We start from the raw sequence: 16,758 nt of genomic DNA, 5'->3' as shown, positions 1-16,758 counted from the left end.
CAAGCTAGGACAGATATACCTCTAATGAGATTACAACTATAATAATGACAACAGGTAGTTCTACCAAGTATTGCCTCAGGGGGCTGAGTTGGGTTGGTTTATCACATAAAATTTGTGGTTGTACTGCGAGAAAATATGAAAAAGCCTATAGGGTGTAAATAATCATTGAAACATGACTTATTAAAAATATTTATATTTTGCGTTCTGGTAGGGTTTAATTAGTAGGAAAACAAATAGCGTGCACACAGTTGACCCGTTGGACGTTTTGACAGCAACAGAGTTGATGAGCGAGCAAGAAAGGAAGAAAAAAAGCCAAGAATACATTTTTCTCTGGATTCCCAGCAACCCCACTGTATTCTGAGTGCATAAAATAGAAGACAGCTGAGTGACAGAATGGCAGGCTTTGCTAAAAAATAACCTTTTTAACAAGGCAGTTCATGGGCTACTGAGCAGGAAAAAAAATCCTGTTCTTTCGAAAGCATAAGGGAATGTCAGCAATGAGAAAATTCACCTACATTCCATGTAGATTTACTCAACTCACGGGGTGAGTGGGGAAATATTTCTCTTCGCCCATCATTAGTTTATTATCTCATAGTTTGGTAGAAAAGCTTTTTTAAGAATTGATCAAATTAATAAATACATAATAATCATAGAAGAATGAAAAATACATATGTGTGCACATATTAGATAACCTGCTGTAGCTCTGACACCTCAAACAAGTCTTTTCCTCCTTATTTCTGTTCTGCCAGAGATGTCAGTCGGAGCCTCTTTGGTGAGTTTTAATGAGGACATACAGGACCCAGTGATGCAGCAGTTGTATACAGGTCCTTCTCAAAATATTAGCATACTGTGATAAAGTTCATTATTTTCCATAATGTAATGATGAAAATTTAACATTCATATATTTTAGATTCATTGCACACTAACTGAAATATTTCAGGTTTTTTATTGTCTTAATACGGATGATTTTGGCATACAGCTCATGAAAACCCAAAATTCCTATCTCACAAAATTAGCATATTTCATCCGACCAATAAAAGAAAAGTGTTTTTAATACAAAAAACGTCAACCTTCAAATAATCATGTACAGTTATGCACTCAATACTTGGTCGGGAATCCTTTGGCAGAAATGACTGCTTCAATGCGGTGTGGCATGGAGGCAATCAGCCTGTGGCACTGCTGAGGTCTTATGGAGGCCCAGGATGCTTCGATAGCGGCCTTTAGCTCATCCAGAGTGTTGGGTCTTGAGTCTCTCAATGTTCTCTTCACAATATCTCACAGATTCTCTATGGGGTTCAGGTCAGGAGAGTTGGCAGGCCAATTGAGCACAGTGATACCATGGTCAGTAAACCATTTACCAGTGGTTTTGGCACGTTGAGCAGGTGCCAGGTCATGCTGAATAATGAAATCTTCATCTCCATAAAGCTTTTCAGCAGATGGAAGCATGAAGTGCTCCAAAATCTCCTGATAGCTAGCTGCATTGACCCTGCCCTTGATAAAACACAGTGGACCAACACCAACAGCTGACACGGCACCCCAGACCATCACTGACTGTGGGTACTTGACACTGGACTTCTGGCATTTCCTTCTCCCCAGTCTTCCTCCAGACTCTGACACCTTGATTTCCGAATGACATGCAGAATTTGCTTTCATCCGAAAAAAGTACTTTGGACCACTGAGCAACAGTCCAGTGCTGCTTCTCTGTGGCCCAGGTCAGGCGCTTCTGCTGCTGTTTCTGGTTCAAAAGTGGCATGACCTGGGGAATGCGACACCTGTAGCCCATTTCCTGCACACGCCTGTGCACGGTGGCTCTGGATGTTTCTACTCCAGACTCAGTCCACTGCTTCCGCAGGTCCCCCAAGGTCTGGAATCGGCCCTTCTCCACAATCTTCCTCAGGGTCCGGTCACTTATTCTCGTTGTGCAGCGTTTTCTGCCACACTTTTTCCTTCCCACAGACTTCCCACTGAGGTGCCTTGATACAGCACTCTGGGAACAGCCTATTCGTTCAGAAATTTCTTTCTGTGCCTTACCCTCTTGCTTGAGGGTGTCAATAGTGGCCTTCTGGACAGCAGTCAGGTCGGCAGTCTTACCCATGATTGGTGTTTTGAGTGAGGAACCAGGCTGGGAGTTTTAAAGGCCTCAGGAATCTTTTGCAGGTGTTTAGAGTTAACTCGTTGATTCAGATGATTAGGTTCATAGCTCGTTTAGAGACCCTTTTAATGATATGCTAATTTTGTGAGATAGGAATTTTGGGTTTTCATGAGCTGTATGCCAAAATCATCCGTATTAAGACAATAAAAGACCTGAAATATTTCAGTTAGTGTGCAATGAATCTAAAATATATGACTGTTAAATTTTCATCATTACATTATGGAAAATAATGAACTTTATCACAATATGCTAATATTTTTAGAAGGACCTGTACATGACTGTTACTGATCCTGATCAGTCAGTTGGAAAACATAAAATCCAACTTTTTTTCTGATTAGTGAATGCTCCACACCTAAGCGCTAACCAGATTGCACTAACAACAATCTTCGGTGTGAAACAAGACCTGATTAGATATTTTAAGCATCAGAGAGGGGTTAAAAATGAAGTCAAAGGAACCACAAAATACATAACTTCTAGGAAAGAAAATGTATTTTCTACAGAGGCATCCTGGCAGATCCTTCAGACCACTGCATTTAAAACTTCAACTAATAAAAGGAAGCTAAATTTATTACAGCAAGATTGCTCTGTTTTATCCTTTTGAAGAATCTAATTGCATCTGTCAGGGAACATGTTGAGTTTGAAAATGTTGTGTATCTTTTGAAAACCTCACTGTTAAGGCAGGGCTCTACTTACACTAAAGGTGGTACACACAGAGGCTGATGTTCACAGTAACACTAACCATGCTAATTGCACTATTTGTTTATATAACATACTGTAAAATATAAATTCTGTCATCATTCTGTCTGTTTTGAAATAATAGCGAAATGTGTGACATTATCTCTCACACATGCTTATATAAATATTTAATGATCGTTCTTGACAGAATGGCTGCTTAATGACACTATTAACAATCCAACACCTGACAATAATATCTGAGATTTTTTCTCTTAAATATGAAGTTGAACATGGCTGTCTCTTACGCTGAGGGGATCTTGCAGAAAACATTACAGTATCTTGAATTTATATGGCACACATCTACATATTGAGGTGTATAAAAAAGAAAAAAAGATAGTAAGCTCTTCTCTGTCATATAAAGGAGTAAATGATGTATGATGTAATTGTTTTTAGCTTAGTTTAATATATAGATCCCTAAGTGTACTGTATTGCTTTCTAGTGATGAAGATAGACAGGTCTGTGTCTAAGATGTTTTACATAAACTTTACTATGAAAATTTACAATGAAATATTTTTTAGATGGTTAAAGCTTCAATTTATCCACAAAGTAAAAAAAAAAAACGTTATTATTTATAGCTCTTGGCAAGTCACAAAATCTATGATCAGTAATTGGCCATAAAATCTATAATCAGTGCATCTCTAAATGTTCTTGTGTATAAATTAACAGACTTGAACACTTTTCATATTTAGGGAAAAAAAATTAATTTGCAAAAGCATTTCATAGAATTAAAAGTCAACATTTATGAGTGTTATGTCAAGAAATGACTGAACAGACAAGGAAATAATACATTTGTGGTTGTGCCTTGTAGAGTTGCAATGTATTACTATTGATTTAGCAATAAAATATAAATCTAAACAGACTTACCTTGCTATTTTCCAGGGTTACAATTAAACATCCATCTACAGACAGATCATGCAAATACCATCATAGTAAATTGAAGCAAAACAAGTTCTTACAGAGATATATACAGCTGCAAAGCCAGACAGCGTAGCGTGCTGGGATGGAAAGGTTTTCCTATTGGAAGAGAGCAGGAATATTAGTGCAGTGAAGAAATAAAGGCAGAGAAAAGAAATTCCTGTTTTACAACTTTTTTTTTTACATGTTGCAATGTTTAAACATAAGTTTCAATGTACATATTTTCCTGAAAATGTATGTGACAAACACGAAGTAGTGTATTACTGGGAAGTGGATGTCATGATCTGACATTTGGTGATTGTGTTTATTTACTTTTCTAGGTCAGGTGTCTTTTTGTTCATCCATGTCATTAGGGTATTTCTGTTAGTGGTTACTTCTTAGATTCTTGTATTTCATGTGTTTTACATTTCCTATAGATCTGTTTTTCACTTGGTTTTGCTACTTTGTCTAGTTTCTTTCTCTTTCTGTCCAGTTCCTCATGTCACTGTTTTCCTCTGCTTCATTAGTCCTAATTATTCACATTCCCCTCAGTCCCTCTGAAGCCTGGTCCACACCTGTTACATTTTTCCATTGATTACCTGCCTCCCTGTCTCATTGGTCCACACTCTTCTTCCCTCAGTTTATAAGCTTGCTGGTTCTCATTGTTCTCCACTGGTTCCTCCTGTAAGCTGCCCTGCTACTACCCTGTACCTGTCCTACGTTTTTCATAAGTGAGTTACCAGTTTTCTGCTTTGCCTATGGACCGGGTCTCTGAAGATGGTTTTTGTACTCAGTAGTCTGCCAGCCTGCCTGCAAGGCCTGTTCACCTTCACCATTAAACTCTTCTCAACTCATCATGCGGCTCCCTTGCCATAATCTGCACTCTGGGTCTGCCTCAAACAATGCTAATGTAACAGTGGAAGGAAAATGATTCAGGGTTTTTAACATTATTTTACAAATAAAAACCTGACAAGTGTGGTTTGCATTTGTATTAAGCCCCTTTTTCTTTTATACCCTAAATAAAATCAAGTACAACTGGCTGCCTTCAAAAGTCACCCAATTAATAAATAGACTCCACCAATGTGACATTTAATCTCAGTATAAATACAACTGTTTTGTGAAGGCCTCATCATGAAGACCGTGGAACACACCAGACATCTCAGGGTTAAAGTTTCAGGAAATTAAATCAGGGTTAAGTTACAATATCCCAAGCCTTAGATATGTTATGGAGCTTTTTAATTGTCAAGAAATGAAAAGAGTATGAGATACAAACCTACTGAAGCATTTGACAGACCAAGGAGAGCATTAATCAGGCAAGCAGCCAAAAGATAAAGGTAACTCTAAAGGAGCTGCAGATATTAGCAGCTCAGGTGAGATAATCTGTTGACAGACCAGCTATTAGTTGTGCACTCCACAATTTTGTCCTTTATTGACGAGTCTCCAGCAGGAAGCCATTGAAAGTGGTCAGATGAAACCAAAATCATGCTGTGGGCTGCTGTCTTCAGCAGGGGCAGAGAAGCTAGTCAGAGTTTATAGAAAGATGGATGAGGCAAAACACAGGGCAATCCTGGAAGAACTAATGTTTTTTTTTTTTTTTTTCAGAACAACAATGAACAAGGTATAGATTGAACATTATTCATGTGTTAAAATGTCAAAGACCAGTACTAAATTCAACTTCTGTGCCTGCAAGATTGAACAATGTTGCAACAAATAACGGGCAGAAATTTCAATTTTTAATGCTGCTGGTAGAGACATGCATCAAAAGACCTACAGCTATAGTTGAGGGTTACTTTAAATGCACACCACACCTTTCAGAGTTTTGCGTGTGAAAAATGCTGAAACCATGAAAGTTGTTCAAGGTTCTATACATGAGACTACAGCCTATGTACCTCTCTAATAAATACCCTTGGTTTTGAGTTTTATTTAACTCAAACGTAGTACCTAGAAGTACTTTAGTGGAAATTAATCTGGTTAAGGTGACATCAATGCTGCTTTTTTAAAATTAATAATCATAAACCCTAAATCTCAGATAATGTGGCTCATAAAGATGATTTTTAAACAGGTCAGTACATTTGTTCTTCTACCTCTCAATATTGTTTGCCTTGTCCCACTTTGCCTGGCTACACAAAATAATAATAATAAAAAAAAAATGATGGCATACTATATAAAAAACTACCGATTTAAATGTTTTAATAACTCCCCTCAGGAATAGAACCCCTCACACTTGTAATACAGTTACAAGGATTATCCCTGTATCAGTGCTACTAAGCTGTGATCATTTCTGTGTACGGATATAATGTGCCTTTCATACCGACTCGCTGGACCTTGTTTGTCTGATCCCCTGCATGTGAGTTGTACCTCTAAAGAGCATCTTCAAAAACTGTAAAACCTAAATCCAACATATCTCTATAACACCATTATATGCAATTTCTCAGCTAACAAAGAATGCTTCAATTTTATATTTTTTGCTTTAAATATCATATAACCCCCCCCAAAAAAACTGCAAATGATCCTTGATTACTCAATGCCAGTGGCATACCTGCAAGATGTGTAAAAATAATAAATAAACACATTTAATATTATATAAATAAGATTCTGTGCTAAATAAATACATGCACATTTTAAATTCAGCCACTCTCATTTTACCTTGCTGACATGATTGCATATTGGTCTTTCCCCATGCAGATGTCCTGTGTGATGTAGGCGTTGTTGTCACATGACACTCCCGGAGCCGTGTAATTGGGCTGGCACACGGTAAGGAAGAAAGGCGCGTGGTAACCGGTAGCCAACTGGATGACATCTGTCACCAGGGCTGTTGCTAGGAGACCAAACACATGAACACCTGAGGGAGAGACAGGGAGAGGAAAGAGGTGACAAAGGTGACTGCAGCTTTGGTAAATAAACGAAAAGACGCCTGATGCCTTCCTCGTGCAAAGCTGTTCATTTCTGAGACACGTGCTGCAGTAGAAAAACTTCTGTGTATTTGCAACAACCTGAAGTGACACCATGAGCTGTCAATCTTATGCATTTGTTAGCTTTTACACACACACACAGACACATGTACACACAGAACATGTGGGAACGTGAATTAATTACTCTTTTGACTTCAAAGCTAAAAGTTTGCCTCGGGTATTTCATTACCTCAGCTTCTTAACTCAGTTTTATTTTATATCACCCTTCATTTAATGTCTGTAATTACCTTTTTTCTTTGCTTTGAAAAGTGAAATAAAGTTGGGACTCACACAGGGAATTTTGGATCACAGTAGAATTTTCAATTTATCAAAAAGGCTTAGCCTGAAATATGCATTAAAATCTTAGAGTTTTAAAAATAAGAAACTGGTGCACAAGTTGAAATTTATTGTGAATTTTCTTTAATCTAATACAGGTAAACATTATACCTACAGGCAACATAAACTGCCAACAATATTAGTTTAAATGCCCTTTAGCCATTTACACCACAACATGTCTTCTGTTGCCATCAACAAACTTATTGCATAATTTTGGCCCATTATTTCACCACTTTTCTTGAATGGTTTCCTTTAAATTGGTTGGCTTCCTTGCATGGATTTGACCATCAATCATAGCCCACAAAGTGTTTATAGAGTTGAGGTCAGGGACATTGCAGAAGCTTAATCTTGGCCTGCTTTACCTCTTCCAAAACCAGTTTTGACAAGCATAACCCAATTGTATCCAGGTTTCAACCACCTGACCTAAACAGTCACACTTTGATAAAAGGAAAATTAGTTAGTATTTCAAGAGCAACCATGAGACCACAAAGCCTCCAGCAAATGTTTAACTGGAAGATGCTATTTTTTTAAATACTTTTTTGCTTATTTTGCTAATTGCAATATTTAGTAATACACAATATTCACATGCTGAAAGGAGTGGAGAGAAGGAGGTGACATAAACTAGATTTTTATGTGAAAAAAATAGAACAGGAAAACATATAATAAATTAAAATAAGCTGGCAAAGCCAGGTTGCGAATGCATTGACAATCAGTTTTGGTGAATGACATTATTACTGTTATTTATGCACATGTAAAATTACATTTTGTTAAAGGTGAACTGGCAGAAAGTTTAAACCAAGCAACTAAAATTAGCTTCTGATAATAACAGTGACCAAATATCCTGCCAGAATTATACCTAAAGCTTGTTGATGGCTGCAATAAATTGATGTTCAACTCACTCAAGTCACATTTACCTGAGAATTAGTGGAAGTTTGTGTAAAAAGTTCAGCCTGTATGCATAATTTTTAACTTTGTGGATGAAAGAAAACTCCTAATAAATTCAAAAATGTTCACCCAATTCTTGTTTGTAACTTCTAAACAAGCCTGGTGGCTGGATGTACCAACAAAGCGCACGGTCCTGCGCAGGAAGGAGTTGAAGCTGCAACCTCCGGCGTTTATGCTGCCCTCCAACTTGGGGCAGGTCTTCAGTTTGGACTGCATGCAGTACATCACCGCCTCCCCCAACATAATCTACAGCCACCAAAAGAGAGAAGGGAAAAAAGTGCTGTCACATAGGTTTTTTAACTGTTTGAGATTACATTTTGCAGAGAGAGCAAGATAGGAAGACTAGCATACAATAAACGCAAAGAGGTAAAAGTGTTAAAGTGCTATTAATGCCAGGTAGAGATGTCTGTGATTTTGATCTACTGTGGGACGGTACAGTGGGGTGAAAGCAGTGAAAGCAGCGGCAAGGTGCTATTGAACACTACCAATCAGAGTGATGAATGAGTGCTGTTTGTTTCTTTACTGCTGATGGATTCTGATGAGTGTTTCTGTGTCTATCGATTTGAGGGGCATGGAATGACTGATAATGTGTATGGGAAATGTAGGTGTTTATTTATCAATCTAAACTTTGATACTGCATTCGAGAGGGCACACAGAATTTGCTGTCCATTTGCATTTGCCTGTTTGTGTAATTTCTGTATTATTCAGTCTTTATCGCTGTGATGTGTGTTGGAGGAGTGTTTTCAATTAAGCAACATTTGTACAGCAGGAATCGATTGAATGTCTTCTAGGCACATGTCCACCAGGAATATCTGGTCAAAAAGCACATTAGCTTACTTAGATTGCTGTTTTAATGCTGCAGCTGCAATTCAAAAGAAAACATAAACCAAAGCTCAATGTGGTTTATACATAGGTGCCTGAGAAACTGACTATAAATTAATTCGAAGTTATAATTTATTATAAGTTATATGTCATGCATGTGTAAAGGGGAAAGTTCGGATTTAAATTAAACGGTACAGTTAAACCCTTTTATAAAGGGCAATCCAATCCAAAACAAAACAAAATAAATCAAAATGCAAATGTCAAGCAAAATGCTATGTGTGGCAAAAAAGTAACTCTACAACCTAAATACATCATTTATGGTGAAACACAGTAGTGGCAGCATCATGCTGGGAGACTGCTTTTCTTCAGCAGGGGCAGTGAGTTGTGAAAGTAGGGAGATGAACTTACAGAAGCCGCTGGACCGGCAAACGCCAAACTCAGCAGCATCAACAGAGGGATTAGCTCATCTCCCGTCTCTACGTAGGGCATGGAAAGGTCGCGGTCATAGCAACGGAAGCCCACCATTGCCGGAGAAAGGACATCTGTCAACTCCAAGAAGTACAGGGACACCAAGGAGGACAGGACAATGGGGAGCTGGAGAGGAAGGGGGCGAAGCACATGTTAATTCCCAACACGTAATACAAAGCCAAGCACAAAGCAAAGAGTGACAAGCATTTAATTTATTTTACTGGTGTAGAGCAAGTTATCTAATGTTTCATTTTAACAAGTACATGTCACACACATACACATGTAATATACAAGCTCTAAAATGCATAAGAAATATGAAGATAAGATATTGAATAAGTGTTGACATTATTTGGCCAAAAATATGTAGAAGTGACCATTTTAATGAATATGGTAGAACTATTACATTTCAACAGTGATTCTTTAATATTCTCAATCTATCTGTACCTCAACAAAATAAAAACATGGCAGCAGAGTCATGCTGTCTTTGGGTGGTTTCTTCTTGGCTTTGGTTTTGGGAGATGTCATCTTGGGGTGGGACCAGTCGCAGCCTGTTGGGATAACATTGCAAACAGATATCAAATTGAATGTCCAAAGAACTTTGAGTTATTTTTTAATAATCTGAATTTTCTGTAAATGTCAAAAATATGTCCAAAGTTCCTCCAGGGTCTAACTTTAAAGTGACAAATGGGTTTAGAATGGCTTCAAAGGCAGGCAATGACTTAAGAGTTTCCTACAATACTAATTGAAATGCATTAGTTTTAAGAAGGTGACATATTTTGTGAATTTAATTATGGGGTTGAGTAGTAACGAAGAGCTTTAAACATTTTAAAAGACATTTAGAAAGACACCTGCACATTTAATGAAAAAACCTGCTATAATCTGTTACGTTTGTGTTGGAATAATTTAATATAGATTTATCTTATATTTTCTCCTATTCTTTAACTTGACTATTTGATTTTTATAACCTTTCATGATGTTTGTGTGAGTAAAGAATGTGATGAGTTTGTCTGCAGGCAAAGGTCATAAAGTGAAGCTGAGGAGGAAGCAGTCCGCAGTTGAGGAGGTCATAAAAGATGAAGGCTGATTGTGCTGAACGGACAACACACTGATCCTAAGATTGGAGGAGACTGTGGAAGTGTGTTGTTAAAAGATAATGGTGTTTATGACCTGTTTACAATGCAGCTGTTATTCCCATCCTAAGAGAGTAACGTTCTTTGTAATTAGGGACGCCCGAAAAGATAATAAAAAGAGAGGGTCGGACAGATGGTTTTCAGAACGGCGGAGATTTGTAAGTGAAAAACACATCTTTGTCCTGTTCTCCTCGCAGCGAGTGAAATAACTAATTCTTTGTCTTTCTCTTCTTTTTGTGATGTTATAAGTATTGTAGATTGTTTAAACCTGACAGTTTGCTAATAACCTCATCCAACTATAACTACATTGGAACACAGAGCCTTTCAGAGGCTGTGATGATATTTCTGTTGATATATTCTGTTAAATGTAGGCAAAAAGCATTGAATTCCAACAAGTATTTATCCTTGGTTAGTTTTAACCGTGTTCCTCATTGGCTATTCCAAACTCCAAACTCCAAAACATTGACTTTGCTGTCCTTAAGCCTCTTTGTAACTAATTTGGTGGTATGTTGCAAGTCGTTGTACATTAAGACCAGTTTGTGTCCAAAAGGTGTCCTAGTTAATGTACAGAGATGTTGATACAACATTTCCCCATAACGTGCATATATTTTGTGACACACATGACATGATGCTGTCACCCCCCTACTTCACAGTTGGGAAGGTGCTCTCAGGCTTGTAAGTTTCCTTCTTTTTTTTTTTTTCGTACTACTGGTCGTTATGGCCTTCCCTGTTAGTTTCATCACACCACAGGACATGTCTCCAAAGGTTAAGGTCCCCGAGTTCATTTGCAAATGCAATTCAGCTTTTTGTTGCTTCTGGTGAGATGGCTTCTTACTATCTGAGCGGCCTTTCAGCCCATGTCAGTGTATGGCTCATTTCAGTGTGGATAATGACAAGCTCTTGTGAGCTTCATCCAACATCTTAAGAAGGCTTTTGTCTCTGGGTTGATAATGCACATTTTACCCCAAAATACCTTCACCTCTGGAACACATGTCCACCTCCTAAATAGTATAATAACTGGACATTCCCATGGTGTTTATACTTGCATATAAATATCAGAGCAGATGAATGTGGCATCTTCAGCTATCTAGAAATCGTACCCAAAGATGAACTAGGAGGTTGACATTTCCCTTCCCAATATCTTGACTTATTTTTTTTTCCATGATGTCAAACAAGAAAGCAGTGTCTTTGAGGTGTTGCCTTAAAATATATTCCACACCAGTGCCACCAATTAATTAAAATATTGTTGCTAGGTTACCAATCGGAAGCTTACACAGCCATGATGTCATCAACTGGGTGTCTAGTTTATGAACTTCCTGTGTCTAATCTTCATTATTCACATGATCTAATACTGTTATTGCAATAAAAATACATGACCTGAAACACCTGTCATTTTAGTGTGGGAGGTTTCATGGCTAAATTGAACCAGTCTGGTAGCCAGTCTTCATTGATTGCACATTGCACCAGTAAGAGCAGAGTGTGAAGGTTCAATTAGCAGGGTAAGAGCACAGTTTTGCTCAAAATATTGAAATGCACACAACATTAAGGGTGACATACCAGAGTTCAAAAGAGGACAAATTGTTGGTGCACGTCTTGCTGGCGCATCTGTGACCAAGACAGCAAGTCTTTGTGATGTATTAAGAGCCACGGTATCCAGGGTAATGTCAGCATACCACCAAGAAGGACGAACCACATCCAACAGGATTAAATGTGGACGCAAGAGGAAGCTGTCTGAAAGGGATGTTCGGGTTCTAACACGAATTGTATCCAAAAAATATAAAACCACGGCTGCCAAAATCACGGCAGAATTAAATGTGCACCTCAACTCTCCTGTTTCCACCAGAACTGTCCGTCGGGAGCTCCACAGGGTCAATATACACGGCCGGGCTGCTATAGCCAAACCTTTGGTCACTCATACCAATGCCAAACGTCGGTTTCAATGGTGCAAGGAGCGCAAATCTTGGGCTGTGGACAATGTGAAACATGTATTGTTCTCTGATGAGTCCCCCAAAGAAGCATACCACCCAGACTGTTGCATGCCCAGAGTGAAGCATGGGGATGGATCAGTGATGGTTTGGGCTGCCATATCATGGCATTCCCTTGGCCCAATACTTGTGCTAGATGGGCGCGTCACTGCCAAGGACTACCGAACCATTCTTGAGGACCATGTGCATCCAATGGTTCAAACATTGTATCCTGAAGGCGGTGCCGTGTATCAGGATGACAATGCACCAATACACACAGCAAGACTGGTGAAAGATTGGTTTGATGAACATGAAAGGGAAGTTGAACATCTCCCATAGCCTGCACAGTCACCAGATCTAAATATTATTGAGCCACTTTGGGGTGTTTTGGAGGAGCGAGTCAGGAAACGTTTTCCTCCACAAGGATCACGTAGTGACCTGGCCACTATCCTGCAAGAAGAATGGCTTAAAATCCCTCTGACCACTGTGCAGGACTTGTATATGTCATTCCCAAGACGAATTGACGCTGTATTGGCCGCAAAAGGAGGTCCTACACCATACTAATAAATTATTGTGGTCTAAAACCAGGTGTTTCAGTTTCATTGTCCAATCCCTGTATATATATATATATATATATATATATAGGTGTATGAATGAGTGTGTGCATGGTTGTTTGTGTGTTGCCCTGCGATGGACTGGTGACCTGTCCAGGGTGCACCCTGCCTCTTGCCCATAGACTGCAGGATAGTGGACAATTCGTCTTGGGAATGACATATACAAGTCCTGCACAGTGGTCAGAGGGATTTTAAGCCATTCATCTTGCAGGATAGTGGCCAGGTCACTACGTGATACTGGTGGAGGAAAACGTTTCCTGACTCGCTCCTCCATAACACCCCAAAGTGGCTCAATAATATTTAGATCTGATGACTGTGCAGGCCATGGGAGATGTTCAACTTCACTTTCATGTTCATCAAACCAATCTTTCACCAGTCTTGCTGTGTGTATTGGTGCATTGTCATCCTGATACACGGCACCGCCTTCAGGATACAATGTTTGAACCATTGGATGCACATGGTCCTCAAGAATGGTTCGGTAGTCCTTGGCGGTGACGCTTCTTTGGGGCTTCTCCACACCGTAACTCTCCCGGATGTGGAGAAAACAGTAAAGGTGGACTCATCAGAGAACAATACATGTTTTACATTGTCCACAGCCCAAGATTTGCGGTCCTTGCACCATTGAAACCGACGTTTGGCATTGGCATGAGTGACCAAAGTTTTGGCTATAGCAGCCCGGCCGTGTATATTGACCCTGTGGAGCTCCCGACGGACAGTTCTGGTGGAAACAGGAGAGTTGAGTTGCACATTTAATTCTGCCTTGATTTGGGCAGCCGTGGTTTTATGTTTTTTGGATACAATCCGGGTTAGCACCCGAACATCCCTTTCAGACAGCTTCCTCTTGCGTCCACAGTTAATCCTGTTGGATGTGGTTTGTCCTTCTTGGTGGTATGCTGACATTACCCTGGATACCGTGGCTCTTGATACATCACAAAGACTTGCTGTCTTGGTCACAGATGCGCCAGCAAGATGTGCACCAACAATTTGTCCTCTTTTGAACTCTGGTATGTCACCCATAATGTTGTGTGCATTTCAATATTTTGAGCAAAACTGTGCTCCTACCCTGCTAATTGAACCTTCACACTCTGCTCTTACTGGTGCAATGTGCAATCAATGAAAACTGGCTACCAGGCTATATATACTGGTCCTTCTCAAAATATTAGCATATTGTGATAAAGTTCATTATTTTCCATAATGTCATGATGAAAATTTAACATTCATATATTTTAGATTCATTGCACACTAACTGAAATATTTCAGGTCTTTTATTGTCTTAATACGGATGATTTTGGCATCCAGCTCATGAAAACCCAAAATTCCTATCTCACAAAATTAGCATATTATTAAAAGGGTCTCTAAACGAGCTATGAACCTAATCATCTGAATCAACGAGTTAACTCTAAACACCTGCAAAAGATTCCTGAGGCCTTTAAAACTCCCAGCCTGGTTCATCACTCAAAACCCCAATCATGGGTAAGACTGCCGACCTGACTGCTGTCCAGAAGGCCACTATTGACACCCTCAAGCAAGAGGGTAAGACACAGAAAGAAATTTCTGTACGAATAGGCTGTTCCCAGAGTGCTGTATCAAGGCACCTCAGTGGGAAGTCTGTGGGAAGGAAAAAGTGTGGCAGTAAACGCTGCACAACGAGAAGAGGTGACCGGACCCTGAGGAAGATTGTGGAGAAGGGCCGATTCCAGACCTTGGGGGACCTGAGGAAGCAGTGGACTGAGTCTGGAGTAGAAACATCCAGAGCCACCGTGCACAGGTGTGTGCAGGAAATGGGCTACAGGTGCCGCATTCCCCAGACCTGGGCTACAGAGAAGCAGCACTGGACTGTTGCTCAGTGGTCCAAAGTACTTTTTTCGGATGAAAGCAAATTCTGCATGTCATTCAGAAATCAAGGTGCCAGAGTCTGGAGGAAGACTGGGGAGAAGGAAATGCCAAAATGCCAGAAGTCCAGTGTCAAGTACCCACAGTCAGTGATGGTCTGGGGTGCCGTGTCAGCTGCTGGTGTTGGTCCACTGTGTTTTATCAACGGCAGGGTCAATGCAGCTAGCTATCAGGAGATTTTGGAGCACTTCATGCTTCCATCTGCTGAAAAGCTTTATGGAGATGAAGATTTCATTTTTCAGCACGACCTGGCACCTGCTCACAGTGCCAAAACCACTGGTAAATGGTTTACTGACCATGGTATCACTGTGCTCAATTGGCCTGCCAACTCTCCTGACCTGAACCCCATAGAGAATCTGTGGGATATTGTGAAGAGAACGTTGAGAGACTCAAGACCCAACACTCTGGATGAGCTAAAGGCCGCTATCGAAGCATCCTGGGCCTCCATAAGACCTCAGCAGTGCCACAGGCTGATTGCCTCCATGCCACGCCGCATTGAAGCAGTAATTTCTGCCAAAGGATTCCCGACCAAGTATTGAGTGCATAACTGTACATGATTATTTGAAGGTTGACGTTTTTTGTATTAAAAACATTTTTCTTTTATTGGTTGGATGAAATATGCTAATTTTGTGAGATAGGAATTTTGGGTTTTCATGAGCTGTATGCCAAAATCATCTGTATTAAGACAATAAAAGACCTGAAATATTTCAGTTAGTGTGCAATGAATCTAAAATATATGAATGTTAAATTTTCATCATGACATTATGGAAAATAATGAACTTTATCACAATATGCTAATATTTTGAGAAGGACCTGTATATACCATCTGCTCCACATTCATTTCACTTGATTTCTTCTTATCTGATTTCATTTTATAATGATGGACTTGTGTCTGTACTTGTCCTCTTAGATCTCAGTGCTGCATTTGATACAGTCGATCACAATATTCTTTTAGAAAGGCTGGAATATGCTGTAGGGATCAGGGGAACAGCGCTAGGCTGGTTTAAATCTTATTTGTCTGACAGATTCCAGTTTGTTCATGATAAATCATCTTTAAACTCCAGGGCTAATTGTGGAGTACCACAGGGTTCAGTACTTGGGCCAATTCTCTTTACTATATATATGCTTCCAATAGGTCAAATTATCAGGCTGCATAGGATACATTTTCACTGTTACGCTGATGATACTCAGCTTTACCTATCCATGAATCCTGATGAGCCCAACCAGTTAGATAGACTACAAGCATGTCTTGAAGACATAAAAACTTGGATGACTTTAAATGTTTTGCTTCTAAATTCAGACAAGACAGAAGTTATCGTCTTTGGACCGGAGTCTTTAAAAAAGAAACTGCTTAGTAAATCACTTAACCTGGGTGGCATTAAATTGACCTCCGATAATAAAGTAAAAAACCTTGGTGTTATTTTTGACCAGGACATGTAATGTAAATCCCAAATTAAACAGGTTTCTAGGATTTCCTTCTTTCACCTCCAGAACAGGCTGGACTATTGTAATTCTTTACTATCAGGATGTCCACAAAATGCAGTTAAAAGCCTTCAGCTGTTTCAAAATGCTGCAGCAAGAGTTCTGATGAAAATTAAAAAGATAGATCATATTTCTCCTATTTTAGCTTCCCTTCATTGGCTCCCTGTTAAATCCAGAATAGAATTTAAAATTCTCCTCCTCACAAATAAAGCCCTTATTGATCTAGCTCCATCATACATCAAAGATCTGATTGTTCCATATGTTCCTAACAGAGCACTTCGTTCTCAGACTGCAGGTTTACTGGTGGTTCCTAGAGTCTCTAGAAGTAGAATGGGAGGCAGATCCTTTAGTTATCAGGCTCCTCTCCTGTGG

General features: G+C 39.4%; 1 protein-coding gene across 3 annotated transcripts in view; it reads right to left on the bottom strand.

The window, feature by feature from the left end:
• plppr3a (phospholipid phosphatase related 3a) overlaps positions 1 to 16,758 on the bottom strand; it is a 38,761-nt gene that overhangs the window by 10,543 nt on the left and 11,460 nt on the right. For all 3 annotated transcript variants that reach the window (XM_047346058.1, XM_047346057.1, XM_047346056.1), the window contains 5 exons: positions 9,748 to 9,851; positions 9,244 to 9,429; positions 8,130 to 8,259; positions 6,428 to 6,623; positions 3,844 to 3,901 (listed from right to left, as the gene is read on the bottom strand). In XM_047346058.1, coding sequence (XP_047202014.1) covers positions 3,844 to 3,901; positions 6,428 to 6,623; positions 8,130 to 8,259; positions 9,244 to 9,429; positions 9,748 to 9,828 — 651 coding nt within the window. In that variant the 5' untranslated portion in view covers positions 9,829 to 9,851. The remainder of the gene's footprint in view (positions 1 to 3,843; positions 3,902 to 6,427; positions 6,624 to 8,129; positions 8,260 to 9,243; positions 9,430 to 9,747; positions 9,852 to 16,758) is intronic.

Source organism: Girardinichthys multiradiatus, chromosome 19 (assembly GCF_021462225.1).
Source record: "Girardinichthys multiradiatus isolate DD_20200921_A chromosome 19, DD_fGirMul_XY1, whole genome shotgun sequence".
Taxonomy (NCBI): domain Eukaryota; kingdom Metazoa; phylum Chordata; class Actinopteri; order Cyprinodontiformes; family Goodeidae; genus Girardinichthys; species Girardinichthys multiradiatus.
The sequence above is the reverse complement of the archived record's forward strand: the minus strand, read 5'-3'. Positions and strand labels throughout refer to the sequence as shown.